Source organism: Dendrobates tinctorius, unplaced genomic scaffold, assembly GCF_039654945.1.
Source record: "Dendrobates tinctorius isolate UK_male_01 unplaced genomic scaffold, ASM3965494v1 ptg000004l, whole genome shotgun sequence".
Classification (NCBI taxonomy): domain Eukaryota; kingdom Metazoa; phylum Chordata; class Amphibia; order Anura; family Dendrobatidae; genus Dendrobates; species Dendrobates tinctorius.
The window spans coordinates 26,192,501-26,210,469 of NW_027361672.1; the positions used below are offsets into that span (position 1 = coordinate 26,192,501).

At 42.3% G+C, this 17,969-nt stretch overlaps 2 protein-coding genes across 3 annotated transcripts in view; one reads left to right on the forward strand and one right to left on the reverse strand.

The window, feature by feature from the left end:
- Positions 1–1,491, reverse strand: part of TSHZ1 (teashirt zinc finger homeobox 1) — a 116,518-nt gene extending 115,027 nt beyond the window's left edge. The window contains exon 1 of the mRNA XM_073566582.1: positions 312–1,491. Within this exon, the coding sequence (XP_073422683.1) occupies positions 312–351 (40 nt within the window). The 5' untranslated portion in view covers positions 352–1,491. The remainder of the gene's footprint in view (positions 1–311) is intronic.
- A 2,306-nt stretch (positions 1,492–3,797) lies between these two features.
- On the forward strand, positions 3,798–17,485 carry PTGR3 (prostaglandin reductase 3). 2 transcript variants are annotated; one of them, XM_073566584.1, is made up of 2 exons: positions 3,798–4,503; positions 16,151–17,485. In XM_073566584.1, the coding sequence occupies exons 1-2, from the start codon at positions 4,250–4,252 to the stop codon at positions 17,073–17,075; spliced, it is 1,179 nt and encodes a 392-aa protein (XP_073422685.1). In that variant the 5' UTR covers positions 3,798–4,249; the 3' UTR covers positions 17,076–17,485. The 2 variants fall into 2 exon arrangements, with proteins under 2 accessions (XP_073422685.1, XP_073422688.1); XM_073566587.1 differs by having other exon boundaries at positions 4,343–4,522.
- The last annotated feature ends 484 nt before the right edge of the window (positions 17,486–17,969 follow it).

The following is a 17,969-nucleotide window of genomic DNA, read 5'->3' on the forward strand; positions in this document are numbered from 1 at the left end:
AAAATGCTCCCCTGACACATAATTCGGATGGAGGGTGACACAAGTTCATGGTCGTGGGATAAACACATGCAATGCCACCATCTACGATCGCACCGGAGACCACGGTTGCCCTATAATATGCCGGTTGGCCCCATTTTAAAGCAACAAAGTGTTTTTGTTTTTTTACAAACTGCCCTGACATAAAAAGTGTGTGTTCCTAACCCCTCCTCCCTGTAGTTCTACCTTGGGATATTTGTCTATGTGGACGCTGAGAGGGAGGGAAAGGAAGGAGAGGAGGGTATACATGGGGGCATGAGTGAGTGGCACAGTACCTGCAGAGCGCCGGGGTGCTTGTTGTTTTCTCCTGGGCATCCTGCTGGGGCAGCTTGGTGGTTTCCACAGGACTTCTCCAATCCCTCTGTGTTCATGCAGGACACGAGGCAATAAAAAGATAAAACAAAAAGAGAGGCCGGCTCAGGAGCTTAAAGGTGCGTGGGAGACAAGAAAGAAAACTTTTGCTTTTCTTAAAGTGTGAAGCTGAAAGGAATGAACTAGAAATGAGAGATGGAGTTATACCCAAGGCAAAAATGCTGGGTTTGCCTCTCCCTATGGCGGGGGGCTTTGCAAGGGCAGCTTGGCACCAAATCCAGATACACGTTTACACGCGCAGCTCTCTCATGGCAAGTTCCTCTTTGTGAAATATATCTTTATTCAGATTTTTTTTTTTAATGCAATCTCTGCTTCCCAAAGAATTGGAATTGAAATTCGGTACAGAAATCAGAGTGACAACCACAAGATCAATTTGAGCAGCAGTCCAGATCCATGCTTTCTGTCTGTGTTCTTCATACAATTGTTCACTGGCTGCTCCCCTAGAAGATGGTAAAGTGCAGTCACTCCCCCTACAGCCTTTATCCAAGATCAAACAAGAGTCTCAGAAGCTGCAACTTTTCCCCCCTCTGCCTTCAGCTGGTGGCTCTGGGCTTTCTGGGGATTGCCAGGGCTTGGTTCATTTCTGCTTCTCCTTTCCCAGCAGCTGGTTGACTCTCGAGTGTCCTCTCGGTCTTAGCATTTAATGGCAGAGCAGAGATGTAGTAAGAGAGAAGAGCAGAGGAGATCCATGCACCGGGTGGCTTCCCCACCTTCCAACATCCCCGGGAATTACTTCCTATTCTTCTTCCTCGCTGATCATTGATGCAAACGCGTGGTGTCAGGTAGAATGCATATCACAAAAAAATAAAAAAAAAGAATGGCACGTTTAGGATCTGCAACAAAAAGCAGACACAAATGAGCTTCTTGCAAATGTAGGTTTAAAAGAGTTAGTAAAAAAAAATGGATTTTCAGAGCAGAGGAGTGGAGTGATCACAGGCTGAGCATAAACTCCAGGGAGAGGAGGAGATCCAGCGTCCCTCTCTTCTTTTTTTCAGTGTAATCTAACACACACATTCAGATCCCTGGGCTTCTCAGACACTCTCAACTGATAGACAGACACATCGAGCTGCCTTTCCTGCTTCACTTAGTTACTCCTCCTCCTCCTGCCAACGTCACCCTGACACTTTCATACACATCTCACACAAACCACACCTGTCAATCCATTTAATTGCTTTGTTTTCATTTCTCCCATGTCTGTTTCTCCCTCTCTATCCCTCTCTTTTTCAAGATAAACAGGCAAGACAATGTTAAGGAAGACTCCGTCCGTCAGGAGAGCCCGGCAGGCGTCACCGCGCTGATCGCAGACTTTTATTTCTATTTATGCTCATTCATTAAATAGCTAGGAATTCTGCACTGGGGGGGTCCTAACATGGCAGGACCCCTATTTAAGTGATCGGCAGGCTACTTTGTCTTCTGTCGTACAATGCTTTGGATTATGTTGGTGCTGTACATTTTTTTTATTTGTTTATTTTATTCACAGATACGATACATTCATATCATCAATAAAATAGACTTCTATGTAAATATTTCAGTTAGCCATTAAAAGGTATCAACCACTGAGGACTCTCAAATCTTAATATTTTTCTCTCTACCGGCTAACACGGTACAAAGATATACATCTTTCCTGTACATAATATTGACCATTGCTCATAGAAAAGTGATTTTATTGTGGTTTATATGAAGTTATTGTGAATGTCCCATTCTTCTGAGTTATGGGTTCAGAAATCCACATTACCTGAACGGACTCCAGTTGCAGAGATTTCTGCACCAAATCTGCAGTGTGTGAACTCCCCCGAAAAATATATTGCATTTAATATTCTTATTACAGCTTTAATATGATCAATAATAATCCCGATATCACGCTGATTTATTATAAAAAATGCTGATGTTTCATACTGTTTGGCACATCTAGGATACGTGCGGTAGAAGATTATCAGAATTCTTCACCTCTGTCCTATACATATATACAGGGCTCATAGCTAATTATCGCTTCCCTTTAAGCCTTACATACGTGTCACATGTAACAGGACACTACTGCGCTAAGTGGAAACAACGCGTTGTGTAATGGGTTTTAGAGGACATGTCAGTTGTAACAGTATCATAGGGTTTTGTTATATCCGGGCTAGTAAAAGCATTGATGGTAGTATTTTATATGAATATTAGGCGCGTGTTCGCCTGCACCAGACGAGTTACTAACATTTCTGGTTTATAGGTTTGAGCCAGGTTTGTAAAATTCCAGAAATTAGCTTATGGGCTCATACTCACTTCTGGTGCGAGTCTCTCGCGTGAAAACCTGGCGCTGCCGCCGGCACTCAGATCGGAGCGTGCAGCTACATGTATTTCTATGCAGTCGCACGCTCTGGTCCGAGTGCCGGTGGCAGCACCAGGTTTTCACGCGAGAGACTCGCACCAGAACCGTGTGAGTCTCTCGCAAGTGAGTATGAGCCCATAAGCTAATTTCTGGAATTTTACAAACCTGGCTCTAACCTATAAACCAGAAATGTTAGTAACTCGTCTGCTGCATGCGAACACGCGCCTAATATTCATATAAAATACTACCATCTATGCTTTTACTAACCCGGATATAACAAAACCCTATGATACGGTTACAACTGACATGTCCTCTAAAACCCATTACACAACGCGTTGTTTCCACTTAGCGCAGTCGTGTCCCGTTACATGTGACACGTATGTAAGGCTTAAAGGGAAGCGATAATTAGCTATTGGTGTTTCAGCCTAATCGCTCTTTCATGGAAGCAACTTATTTCTCTTGGTTCCCTTCAATGTATTATTATTATTATGGCGCCATTTATTACATGTGAGGAGGAGGGGTGTACATAATACATGTAATAAATGGAAACCTGCAATCACTAACTATTCTTGTGTTGCCAGGAAACAGTTAATCTAGCCCCTTTGAAGATTAAGCAAAGCCCTTAGGTCACGTGATGGTGCAGCATCAGGCTAGTGGAGAGGGGAGACCAGCAAGGAACAGGTTAAGGTTGCATGTACCCCTTGCAGAGGGCAGTGCCCAGGGTTTTGGCTTGCGCTGGGGTCTATGGAGAGGGCAGTGGGCGCAGCCAGTCCCGCTCACACACGTGCAGCGTTCTGGTAGCCATGACCCCACACTAGAGGTCCCTTTGATGTAGAGGTTTCCACCCCCAGACATGAAAGGCTTCCTCCCCAGCAGCTGGCTTCAAGGGGCCGATCACCTTCTGAGGGAAGTGATGGGAAGAGGAGGGACTTATCAGGGGGCAGACAATTACTCCTTGGCCCCCATCAATGAGTCCCAATCCCACCTTCTCCTCTAAACTTTACTGACCGGATCACAGGTGGTTAACACCTTCATTTCCAGTCTCCCAATACACACAGTACTGCGTTCTCGCACATACAGCGCGCTTTCCCTGCCTGCCATGGGTTAACATTGCACTCCAGCAGCAATCTGCGCCCGTCACTCCGCTGTGGCTGACGGGAATGTGCCGGCTCTTCCGCTGCCCGTGCAGATTAGTGCGATTAACCCTGCGCGGTGCGGCAGGCTGTGCTGCTGCAGTCATTGCTCAGTGGGAGGCTCAGCTCTCTTCCTGGCTCATGTTAGTGACGGTGCAGGGGAAGATCAGCTCCGGGGGATTTGGCTGCTTTTCTAGCTGCTGCTTTCCCCCCCTCTCCACTTTCCTTCCTGAAGGTTTGGGAGAGAAAGGGGGTGGGAGGGACGCAGGCAAGGCAGTGTCAGTTCTGCACTGAGAGACCCGCCTAATTATTTGTTTGGCTCGCAGAGTGCTTCCCCCAGCCTGAGCTGCAGCAGCCGGTGTGTGACTACTGTGATCCGGCCTGGGCAGGACCCGCCATGAGCTGGCTGCGCCTCACAGCCCCTCTCGGCTCGCTGGGCAAAAGAAGGGGGCCGCTGCTCTGCGCTGCTCGGCCCATCCTGGACATGTCTTACTCCCACCACTTTGTGGATTTCCATGGCTCTTCTATCCCCACTTCCATGAAGAAGCTGGTGGTCACTCAGCTGAGCCCAGACTTCAGAAAGGCTGTTACTTTAATGCCCAGTGTGCCCGTGCCTGTTCCCGGGGATGGAGAGCTCCTCATCAGGAACCGGTAAGCAGCACCTCAGCAGGTACTCCACCTCTACCAGGTCACACATGTTCTGTCCTATACAGCTGTGCTAGGCCGGCACGCCCCCCTCACCAGGTATCTCACCTCTACCAGGTCACACATGTTCTGTCCTATACAGCTGTGCTAGGCCGGCACGCCCCCCTCACCAGGTATCTCACCTCTACCAGGTCACACATGTCCTGTCCTCTACAGCTGTGCTAGGCCGGCACGCCCCCCTCACCAGGTATCTCACCTCTACCAGGTCACACATGTTCTGTCCTATACAGCTGTGCTAGGCCGGCACGCCCCCCTCACCAGGTATCTCACCTCTACCAGGTCACACATGTCCTGTCCTCTACAGCTGTGCTAGGCCGGCACGCCCCCCTCACCAGGTATCTCACCTCTACCAGGTCACACATGTTCTGTCCTATACAGCTGTGCTAGGCCGGCACGCCCCCCTCACCAGGTATCTCACCTCTACCAGGTCACACATGTCCTGTCCTCTACAGCTGTGCTAGGCCGGCACGCCCCCCTCAGCAGGTATCTCACCTCTACCAGGTCACACATGTTCTGTCCTCTACAGCTGTGCTAGGCCGGCACGCCCCCCTCACCAGGTATCTCACCTCTACCAGGTCACACATGTCCTGTCCTCTACAGCTGTGCTAGGCCGGCACGCCCCCCTCACCAGGTATCTCACCGCTACCAGGTCACACATGTTCTGTCCTCTACAGCTGTGCTAGGCTGGCACGCCCCCCTCACCAGGTATCTCACCTCTACCAGGTCACACATGTCCTGTCCTCTACAGCTGTGCTAGGCCGGCACGCCCCCCTCAGCAGGTATCTCACCTCTACCAGGTCACATGTCCTGTCCTCTACAGCTGTGCTAGGCCGGCACGCCCCCTCAGCAGGTAGATGCTGAGCCCCTCTATGGCCTGTAGCTGGGTCAGGGGGAGCAGATGCCTCTCATCATGGTAGAATGTTAGCGTTGGAAGGGACCACCAGGGTCATCTGTCACTAAACCGTCTCAGCAGGCACTACATCTCCCATCATGTGGCTATAGTAGTCCATCTTACACTTCAGCCCACCTATCCATTCAGAAAAGCGGCTTGAAGTGCCCATGCCCTCCTCTAAGCCCTGTTGTGTTCCTTTCCCAGGCCAGCTTCACGCTCTTCCTTCCTGTGACCCCATCCGGTGACTGTTCATTTTATTGGAGCACCCTTCTTCTCAGCACCCCCGCCAGACACTTCAGATGCCAGACCACAAGGCACTTGTTCTTACCTGGCTGGCAGGAATAGTATATTTGGAGGGAGGGGTGCACTTCAGGTGGCTAGCTGGCCTGATAACCCAGAGAAGGGTGAAGTCCCTCCCAGTATGGAGGAGAGTGAGCTGTGCTCATCCATTGAGTGATCCCTCTCAGGGTGTTTGTTCTTACGTCACTAACCTTTAGGAAGCACTGAATCAACAGGAAGGGAAATCAGTCAAGCAGCAGCAGCCCCCCAGCCAGCCCTGTAGCCCCCTCGTCCCCATCTCTATCACCCTGATCTTCACCTTCCCTACCCCTGGGAGACGCAACCTGCAGGCAGAAGTCACCCGGGCACAGGAGAGCTTTGCAGATTGTTTTGTGCGTTTTTTATGACCTCTGTATTTTGTAAACACATAGATATGATTTATTAGGCGTTGTCATTTTTTTATTCCCTTATTAAAAAGTTAACTCCTTGTTACTTTGAGTCAAAGTAAATCTATGCTCACAACTAGAGATGAGCAAGTTTGTTCAGATTTTGGCCCCGAATCTGATTTTAACATATTCGAGCTATATTCGAACGCTATTCGTGCTGAATGTATGTCTTATGATCGGTTCTGAACATATTCAGTAATTTCTACTCCCATTGTCTGTAATGACGTTCGGCTGTGTTCGACAAGTATTGCAAAAACTATATTCGATTCCGATCGTATTGGGAACCGAATTCGAACAAATTCGCTCATCTCTACTAACAACCACACTTCTCCTATCTATCTATCTATCTATCTATCTATCTATCTATCTATCTATCTATCTATCTATGCACCAGGTATGGAATAGAAACATGATGGGAATATCCATGCATTATACAACAGCTGTTTTTTTTTAATTGTTTTGTCTTTACTCTATATCCACAGCCAAAGAGAATTAATCAATTATTATTTATTTGTATAGCGCCATTAATTCCATGGTGCTGTACATGAGAAGGGGTTACATACAAAGTTATAGATATCGTTAACAGTAAACAAACTTACAATGACAGACTGGTACAGAGGGGAGAGGGCCCTGTCCTTGCGGACTTACATTCTGTCCACCATGGAAAACTATGTAATTCTTGTATCATGGCCCATGGAAGACCTTGTGTTGAGACCCATATGAAACAGACATAACCAGAATTCTGGAAGGACCCCCATCTTACCCAATATAAATATTGCAAATTCCTTGAGTGAAGTGTATGCGTGTGTACACTTAAGGTTACTTTCACACTGTCAGTATTTAGTCAGTATTTTCTACCAAAATCAGGAGTGGGTGATAAATCCAGAAGTGGTGATGTGTTTCTATTATACTTTTCCTCTGATTGTTCCTCTCCTGGTTTTGGCTTACAGATATTGATGTAAAATACTGACCAAATACTGAACGTATGACTGTTGTCTAAATATAGTTATGTATGTATACACACAGAATTAGAACTATTCAGTTCATTTCTGCGTCCCTAACCCACACTAAAATAAGGGTGTGTCAAGCTGGCACCTTTTCTATGGGACTTGGGAACACCCTTACATGTCACCATTTTTTTTGCACGGTGTTGAGTCGACAGCAGCCACACAGCTGCCTTAAATGTAAATATTTCAGTGAACCCAAGCTAACCTCAAGACTTGTCCCTTCAAATACAAGTGCACATCACTGGCCTTTAAATTGAAGAATGCCCTAATTTATTTGAATTCTGATAATTGATGTTTTTGGGAGATTTTATTATTTTTTTTTTTTTTCTTCATTTCAATGATTATATTAAATTATGATGCACCTAACTAGCACTATAAACTTTTTATTCCTAATATAATGATTTACATTGTTTTTTATTGCATTGAACAGTTTTATTTTTGCCCCAATTTTTTTTCTAAAAGTCATAATACCCACCAACCTACTGTCTCCTTCCCCACCATCCTGTAGAATGTAAGCCCGCAAGGGCAGGGTCCTCTCTCCCCTCTGTATCAGTCTGTCATTGTTAATTTGTTTACTGTAAGTGATATCTGTAATTTGTATGTAACCCCTTCTCATGTACAGCACCATGGAATCAATGGTGCTATATAAATAAATAATAATAATAATCAGATGCATAATATGTTAGCATGCATTATTGATTATTACTGCTTCTGACTTGTCTATTGAATCTTTTTTTTTTCTTCAATTTCGATATTTCCAAAGTTGATTTTTTTTTTTAGCAAGGTGTGCCTTTACTTATTTCAAGCCTAATTTTAGGCATCCCTTAGGGACACCTATGAAAAATCCTTCCTAACCCAGCTCTTTGGCATCACTAATAATGCCCTGTCCACGGGTGCGTGACACTTCCACTCCAGTTGTGTATATAGCCGTGTATAAATAATGCAGGCTCAACTCTTCATAATATCATTGCCACAAAAATAGTTTCTTGATGAAGACCAGAGATTGAGAATGAAATTTAAGTGATTCCTTGATTACGCAGTTCCACAACTGTTTCTTCTTCTTTCTGATTTTCTTTTGAAAATGTGGAAGCAATTGTAATTAAATGTGCACATATTACATACGGATTACCGCTACCAACCAATTAATAATTTTTTTTTCCCCCTATTTTGCCAATTCTTAGAAATATTTTCTGTAATTTTGGAAATATTTACAATTCTGAACTGAATGTATGGTAAATGTGTTCCAATATATAAACATAGCGAAGCTGTACGTCAGGCTCCAGATAATAAGTAATTTGTAATACTGCTTTACACAAATGCTAAATGCATGGTAAGTATTGAGGATGGAATTTAAAGGTGTATCTTATTTTTTTTATGTAAATCTATACAACTGGGAGGTCCCAATAGTACAAATATTCGCTACACTAAGACATATATATTCCTTCTGTACTTCTCGGAGGGTCTGCTGGTGCCAAACATATTTTAGGCTAACCGTATTCCTAATTTTGACTGCATTACGTTAGATGGTGCAGAGAGGAACAGAGTTGGGAGTTTGTTTTGTCTACCATACCTTTATTACCCGAGGACAGCCACAAGAACATGACCTGATCTGTTCGCTACCTGGAGTCATGCCTGTCTGATTCCAGTGGGCAATCATGTTGCCTATCTTCACACCATGCTTCTGACCCATGAAGGAGAGGAATTTCTTGCCCCAAAACTTTCATATGATGCAGACAGATCTTGATCGTTACTGGCCTCAGTACATACATTTGTTATGTGCTAAATCGTCGCTCTCCCTTCCAAACGTACAAAGATTCGTTCCGATTCAGATCTACTTTGCTTAGACACGAAGGAAGGAACAGTTTCTGACACTAATGTACGGTCGTGGAGGACTTGCTAGTGGAAGTCGTGTTCTGCTTCCGAGATCTTGTACCATGAAATTCCCCTTTTTACCCCTTATCACTTATATTTGCTTTCAATGCATTAATTTCCGGACAACTATTCATTTGTTATATTTCATGGTTTCTTTTAACTTTGCACTTTCTTGTTTTGGCTCTGTAAATCTCAGAAATGGAATGGATCTTTCTTTTAGTGACCACAATGTGACCTATCAGTGTTGAGGAAGGTGCAAACAAAAGGTGGGCATACCAAACTGTGATTTATTATTAGTTCCCAGCAATTAACCCCTTTTACAGTTGGAGGTGCCTGCAGCTTGTTTGCTGACACTTCAAACACTATGCGGGTTAATCTGCTGTGCCCCTACCTCTCCTCCCTCCACCAGCTTCCTCAGCCCCCCCCCTCACTTTTTAAAAGAGGCTGTGTGGAAATGGGAGTGTTCCCTCTGGCCATTCAGTCCCCGGTGTGTCTGCAGCATGTGTATATAGAGAATGAGTTCAGTTTGGAATACTCACAACAGAGTGTTTGGCAAGACCACAGAGGGTTAATATTTCTCCATTGCTCTCCCTGATTATTTTTTAAGTTGCGTTCACGATATTTGGCCATTTTTTATTGCTCTATTTAGTATCCCTGTATAGCTGACAACTTTTAGTACGGTATGTATGCATAATGTCTTCAATGAATGCAGGCACGCCATATTATACTTATCATTTATGTTGGGGACAAAAAAAATGTTGAGTTATTTATTAATGACAATTTTCATGTTTTAAGAAAAAAACAAAAAAAACCTTTTTATTTCCTTGCATCTGGAAAAAAAATGTTGAAGAATGCCAGGTGCAACCAGTAGTCTATGGCATAGGTCAAAAAAGCGTGCGCCATGTTAGGGCAGATGGCATGCCTTGCTTTGGAAATTCCTACTGGTCTGCCCTATAGCAGCATGCTATTATTTTGTTTTTTAATCCTCATCCATTGTGTTTTAAATTGGAATTAATCCCCCAAATTAGAATTTTTGATAAGCTTAGCCTTCTTTTCTTAATTTGTGAAAACAACTTTTTTCGGATTACTACAATATACTATTTTTACAAGCTTCAAACCCGTGACATTTTCTGTAGGCAGTCACTTTGCTAAATAATAATGCACATTCTACAATATATTAATATATTTTTATACAGTATTGTCCATGAATTTTATGGCAAATTATGCATTGATACATTCTTTGCCCTATATACTTACAGGTCATCTGGCTTCCATTCCTTGGTCTTAAGTATACCTTTTAATATACATATTTTCTTCTAGCATATTGTCATATTTTTTATTTTATTTTTTAAATTTTAACCTGGACATTTCCAAAAGAAAATCTTTTATAATCATTTACTTTACCCTTGAGCCAAATTATAGCTTTACACATCTCCTTTACACATCATGCTCAGATAACTAAGAAGAGACAGAGAAGTGGAATTCCAGAATTAGTGCCTGGACACTGCACTATATAAGTAAAATTATCATTAATAATATGTTTCCCATAGATAAACATTCATTCTGTTAATATAAATCTTTTCTTTTTTTCTTCTTGCTCTTTTCTTGTTTTTAGGAATTAACGTAAGGTCAACCTGGTGACAAAAAATAGACTTTATGGCCGTTAGAAGTATATTTACAGTGTTTTCCATAAGTCACCACAAAAATGTTTCCTTTCCACTATAACAAGACCACTGTGCACATTGCCACTTTTTTCTACAAAAATTAGAATTTTATCACTGAGTCCAAACATAAAGATGGGTTCCAGTCCTGAGCTATATTGGCAGGAGTGCCAATATAGCTCAGGACTGGAACCCATCTTTATTAAGTTTTTCTGATTCCATGGGTGTAGGCATCCTGCTCCTGTTCACACCCAGTCACCTACTTAAATTGTCGTTTGCAATGTTGACCATTGAAGGGAGCTTATCATGTTCAGAAGCGCTATTTACCTGCTGAAAAAGTGGTACGTTGCAGGTAAATATTGTTTCGCAAGCGTGCTAGAGTAAAACATGAAGTTACATTCTCCCTGCAGCTGCTCGCTTCCAGGCATCAGGTAGGTGCAGAGGGTTGTTATAGTCATGGCGCGGCTACACAGCGAGCATGGCTGTATTCAGTCCTCTGCACAATCATTGACAGGCGGCTTTACAGCGTGTGCAGGGCGAACTGTCAATCAAAGTGCCGAGGAGTGATCACAGCGTGCTCACAGTATAGAAAGTGGTAACTGCAACAGCTCTTTGCACTGCCTTGAAGACTGGAAGCGAGCGGCTGCAGGGAGAATAAAACTTAATTTTGTCCCTGTAGCCACTGCTCCAGTAAGCTGGCTAAACCGGACTTAAATGTGATTTACCTGCAGATTAACCCTATTATCTGCGACATGTCGTCACAGGTTCTCTTTAAGTTTAATTTAGTGTAGAGATGCAGGAGGGACAAAAAGAATTGGAAAGGAAGAAAGCATCTCACAGAGAATATCTTATTTCATGGTATAGGGCAGCACGGTGGCTCAGTGGTTAGCACTGCAGCCTTGCAGCACTGGGGTCCTGGGTTGAAGTCCCACCAAGGACAACATCTACAAGGAGTTTGCATGTTCTCCCCGTGTTTGCGTGGGTTTCCTCCGGGTACTCGGTTTTCTCCCACACTCCAAAGACATACTGATAGGGAATTTAGATTGTGAGCCCCATCGGGGACAGCGATGAAATGTGTTCAAACTGTAAAGCGCTGCGGAATATGTTAGCGCTATATAAAAATTTAAGATTATTATAATGGTATGTTAAATCTGTTATATGGCTCAAATATTGGTTTGTCACTGAAAATAGTCTTTAAAGTGGTTGGCCATTTTATTTTAACAAATGTGTCCAGGGCACAAAGTTACACTTTCTTATAATAAGTATCACAGGCCTTCTTCTTATTACTGAACCTTCCTCAGGGCCTGCACAGCTTTCCTGTCCACAAAATGGCTGCTGATGGTGAAGCTTGTCACTATACCTGGCCATTGGCCTCCTTCAAGTCAAAAACACTCTGCATGGACAAGTTGCCTTTCACTTAGAGGAGGATGATGGCCAAATCTAGTCATCAGCAGTTATTTTGAGGACAGAATCGTACAGTCTGTGAGGACGGCTGCACCACCAAGTACAGGAGGAGACGCTATAATACTATTAGTACATGCCACATCATTTCCACAGCATATTTGTTAAAATTAAGATTAAATCGCCAGCCTTTCTCATAGTAAATGAGTAAAGACTTCTAAATGTCATACACTTGATGATTATTTTTAGCCACGATGGTCTTAAATTCTAGTAGTATTGCCAGAAAAGCTTTGGTAACCTGCTGTGATGTTCAAGTAGTCAGTTCTACAATTAGCCTCTTTACAGAGGAAGAGATCAGGGTCTCTAGTGCCACCTATTGGAAGTAGCATAAGTCAGTATTCTGTTATATCCTAGCACACGGAGTAGGGTTTTTAAAGTTAAGCCAGAATCTCCATTGCATGTAACTGTTTCATGGTTCTTATTGGATCTTCTAGTGAGTATTGCAAGGCCTATCCCTATGTCAGCTTGGACAGCACTTTAAGGATAAATGTTACGCTTTAGATCCTCAGTCGAGGACCTCTTACCCAACCAACCAGTCTCCTACTTTGCATTTAAAAGCACATGAACTTTGAGACAGCTATATGCATTGGAGATTCTGATTTGGCTTTATATCCAAAGTTATGAGTAAAAGTAGTTTTAAGGCGTTAAATTTAATTTATAGGAAGGCTGCTTCCAATAGGTGACATTAGAGATCCTGTTCTCATCTTCTGTGATAAGCCCACTTGCATATTTTATTTCCCAGGGATCACTGGGTAACCTTCCTCTTCCTACGTCAGCTTGGCTGTGTCCTTAAGGTGAAGCCTTACTCTTTAGACCATCAGCAGTGACTTGGTGACAGGTTTAAATTCTCATCTGCCAGAAATGACATTATCTTGACTTTGTAGAATAGGTTTTTGGGTCCTCTGGTTCAACGTGGGTTCACTAATGCAAAAGTTGAAAAGATATTGAAAAAAAAATTATACATACATACAAACAAGCAGATTGCAATAAGTAAGAAATGTGTAGTGTTGTACTGCACATATAATCACACATAACCTTTGCTCTGAAACAACTCTAGTAAATCTATATGATGCTGTCTTGCCTGGTGTCAAGGGTACAAACTGTGCAATTGGACTAAGGAAGCATTCCCATCTCCATTACTCCACTACCATCACTGTCTGAATGCATATCTATACATTTTTGCTGACCAGTAGCATCTCTTCAAGGTCACTGTCTTTCCTGCATCATAGGATAAAATGGACAAAATGGAACATGACAATCACTTGTGCATACTTCAGTGGTTTACACGGTCTCTTGACCTCATCCCTGTACAATGCCATTGGAATGAGGTATAGGAAGTTTGTAGCATGAACACTCTACCATATAACCTGCCGCCAATGCAAAATGTCATAAGTACAAGGGCAACTATAATTGTAAAATGTTAAAAATAAAAAGAAGCTTGGCTGTGTCTACCAAATTGGAAAAAAAAGGAATATGCTAGATTACCTGCTAAAACAGGAAGATGTTGGGTAATGGGGTAAATAGTTAAGCAAAGTGAATTCACACAGCCAATGGCAACCCTAATTGCTGTCTCACAAAACAAATTGAATTATTGTGAGATGATAATGTAAAAGGATATATTTGCCATTGACAGTTTAGTTAGTAAGCTAGAAGATAATATATGTGGATTTACCATGAGAATCTTCTATTGGGTTGTAGATGTATCTCTAAAATAATGAATGAAAGCCGGTTCAGCCAATAAGTTTATGGGTATGAGGACTGTTGTCCATTAATTTCAACATGCCTGATCCTATTTTATGGGAGGTCGGCTGGGTCAGAAGTTTCTAGGAGCAGTTTATTTCCCTCTCCCTACTATAAAATATAGAGAATCACTGCACAGTCATGCGTATTATATATAGAGGTAACTAAAGATTTATAAATGTCTTCCAAAGATCCCATTGTTAAATATTATCATATATAAAAAAAAATTACTTTGAATGTACTTTACATGTCATGTACATATTTTTTTTTTTACATTCTTATTCTCTAAACAGAAGTTATAAAAAAAATATTTCAAAACTGCTCAGAATAGTTTTAGAAAAGTAAAAAAAAAAAAAAAAAAAAAAAAGCAATACCGGCCTCTTACACCCCTGGTAGCTCTCACAGTGTAGCCTGGTCCCCCGCTGGTCTCTACTCCCTCTTGCGTTGAGAATGTCAGAGGGTGGTTATAAATGGTATATTCTCTAACTGGGTCGCTGTGACCAGTGGGGTACCGCAGGGTTCGGTGTTGGGACCTATTCTCTTCAACATATTTATGAATGATCAGGTAGAAGGTTTACACAGTAAAATATTGATATTTGCAGATAATACAAAATTATGTAAAGCATTCAATACAAGAGAAGATCGTATTCTGCTACAGATGTATCTGGATAGGTTGGAAACCTGGGCCGAAAGGTGGCAGATGCGGTTTAGCAATGATAAATTAAGGTTATACACATGAGAAGAAGGACTCAATATCACCATTACACACTGAACTGGAAACCACTGGGTAAATCTGACATGGAGAAGGACTTGGGGATCCTAGATAATGATAAACTTACCTGGAGCAGCCAGTGCCAGGCAGCAGCTGCCAAGGCAAACAGGATCATGGGGTGCATTAAAAGAGGTCTGGATACACATGATGAGAGCTACAAATCCCTGGTTAGACCGCACATGGAGTACTGTGTACAGTTTTGAGCACCGGTGGTCAGGAAGGATATAATGGAACTAGAGCGAGTACAAAGGAGGTCAACACAATAAAGAGGATGAGGGAACTATAATACCCAGAGAGACTGAAAAACTAGGATTATTTAGTCTAGAAAAAAGACTGAGGAGCGAGCTAATAACCATGTATAAGTATATAAGGGGACAATACAAATATCTCTCCGAGAATCTGTTTATACCAAGGAAGATGACGGTCACATAAGGGGGCATTCTCTGAGTCTGGAGGAGAGAAGGTTTTTCCACCAACATAGAAGAGGATTCTTTACTGTTAGGGCAGTGAGAATCTGGAATTCCTTGCCTGAGGAGGTGGTGGTGGCGAACTCAGTCAAGGCGTTCAAGAGAGGCTTGGATGTCTTCCTGGAGCATAGCAGTATTGTATCAAAAGGCCCCTTTACATTTAGCGATGCACCAGCGATCCCGACCACGATACTACCCGGTCAGGATCGCTGGTGCATCGCTAAATGGTCGCTAGTGAGCTGCCAAACAGGCAGATCTCACTAGCGACGCTCGGCGGTCGCTCTTGCCTTTTAGACGCAGCGATGATGTCTTCCGCCCGCGTCCATGGCTCACTCGTCGGCGCCAGCAGGAAGCCAACGACGAGAAATCGACCAGGCCGATCTCGCGTGATCAGCGATAACCAGCGGGGGAGCCGGTCGGAGGTTTATCACATTTAGCGATATCGCTAGCAATATTGCTGCTGCGTCACAAAATCGGTGACGCTTTAGCGATATTGCTAGCGATATCGCTATGTGTAAAGCCCCCTTTACAGTTATTAGGTTCTTTAGAAGGACGTAGATCTGGGGATTTATTTTGATGGAATATAGGCTGAACTGGATGGACAAATGACTTTTTCGTCCTTGCTAACTATGTTACTATCGGCGGGACATGTCCTGTCGGCGGGACATGTGATCACTACAGCTAGTTGCTTACTGTATAGGTTTACCAGAGATTGGTTTAAGCAGTTGCATACACCGCGCTGCAAGACAACAAGAGGTAGAGAACAGTGATGAAGCAGGTAATATCAGATAGGGTGGTTGACCGGTGAGATGAGTACTGATTCGGTTATTTTTCACACTACTCTCGGCATTCTCGAAACACTTTTAATCCTCAGACAACCCATTTAACGTCTATCTTACTGTAAACACAATCATTTTGTATAATGGCTATAAAATAGTACAGTGTTGTCATGAAAATGAAATTCTACTGTTTAACATTCTCTTTCTTTGCCTCTAGATACATTGGTATCAATGCATCGGACATAAACTTTTCATCTGGACGATATGACGCATCTGTAAAGCCTCCCTTTGATATTGGATTTGAAGGAATCGGTGAAGTAGTAGCACTAGGGCTCAGTGCTAGTAAAAATTTCACCGTTGGCCAACCTGTTGCATATGTTAAAAATGGTTCTTTTGCAGAATATACAATTGTACCAGCTAATATTGCTATTCCTGTGCCTTTAGTAAAACCAGAGCTCTTAACGTTGCTCGTCAGTGGCACAACCGCTTATATTAGTCTCAAAAAATTTGGGTACTTGTCTGAAAATAAGACCGTTCTGGTGACTGCTGCTGCTGGCGGAACAGGACAATTTGCCGTGCAGCTTGCAAAAGATGCCAAATGTTATGTTATTGGGACTTGTTCTTCTGAAGAGAAGGCCGGATTCCTAAAGTCTATCGGCTGTGATCTTCCCATAAATTACAAGTCTGAAAATGTGGCTTCAGTCATAAAGAAAAAGTTTCCTGAAGGAGTAGATGTCGTATATGAGTCTATAGGAGGGGAAATGTTTGATACGTTAGTCAACTGTTTGGCAACAGAGGGTCACCTTATCATAATTGGTTTTATTTCTGGCTACCAGACATCTAGTGGTATGTTGCCCATTAAAGCGGGTGCTTTACCTGCAGTTTTACTGCGCAAATCTGCCAGTGTTCATGGTTTTTTCTTGGCCCATTTTATGCCTGAATACAAGGAAGCATTAATGGCTTTGGTGAAACTGTACCAAAGTGGGAAACTGCTGTGTGGGGTGGATCACGGAGAACAATCACCAGAAGGCAAGTTTACCGGTTTGGAGTCTGTATTCCGGGCTGTAGATTATATGTACACAGGGAAAAACATTGGGAAAATTGTAGTCGAATTACCTCACCTTGTCAACAGCAAGCTGTAAAAACAGAACAATGATATAAATCACATTGAAAATGGTCCTTTCTGCCGGGAAATGTCTAAAACATGTTGTCGTTAATGGATAGTATATTAAAAATCAGTATCTAGGTGTCGCTAAAATGTTTTCATTTAACAAAAAATAGCCTATTGAATTTTAAGGTACCTCATTTGTTTTGTATCAATTAACTTTACAAGTGCCTAAATAAATGACAATAACAAAACAGATTTAATCATTATTGTACATGTTTTGCTATAAAGGATGATTTATTTTGATATGTAATTAAATAAAACCTAAAAAATTAAGAGTGCTTAATATATAAACTGTTAAGAAGAAATATATTTTATATTCATTTTTCCGATAATTTGGAGTTCATTGTCATTGCAGTTGGAAAATAAAACCACATGAAATTATAACGATGGAGTTTTTCTCTTTTTATAGACTCCCACCTGGCGCTTAGTTTTCTTCTTTTTTTTTGTTTTTTGTTGCTCAAAAATCTTAAACCTATTCTACGTGTGTAAAAATGTCTGTGTTAACATTACTTGTGTCGAAAAACCACTCGGTGAAGATTTTGCTACTGACGTGAGGTCTTCTGCAAAAACAAAAAAATATTTCAAGGATCCAAAATAAATGTCTGCATCGGGCTGCTTAACAATACATTGTTTCAACTTCACAACCTAACAAGCTGATAATTTTCTTTCAGACATCAAACAATTGCCCAATTACTAGGAAAGATGCAGACATGTTCTTTGGTCTAACTCCAGAATTTTAACTCTTTGTAAATTGTTGCATATGCTTTAGATTTGGCATGGTAATATTTTGATAACTTTTTGACCTGTGCTTTGTTACTAGTATTACAAAAGCTTGCTAAATATCACGTCGGAATTCTGAAGACACCGG

What these genes read in the sequence shown, in the direction of transcription:
- PTGR3 (XM_073566584.1), top strand. Translation starts at nt 4,250, where the DNA reads ATGAGCTGGCTGCGCCTCACAGCCCCTCTCGGCTCGCTGGGCAAAAGA. An exon ending in GAGCTCCTCATCAGGAACCG is followed by an intron (nt 4,504 to 16,150) that starts GTAAGCAGCACC and finishes CTTTGCCTCTAG; the next exon opens with ATACATTGGTATCAATGCAT.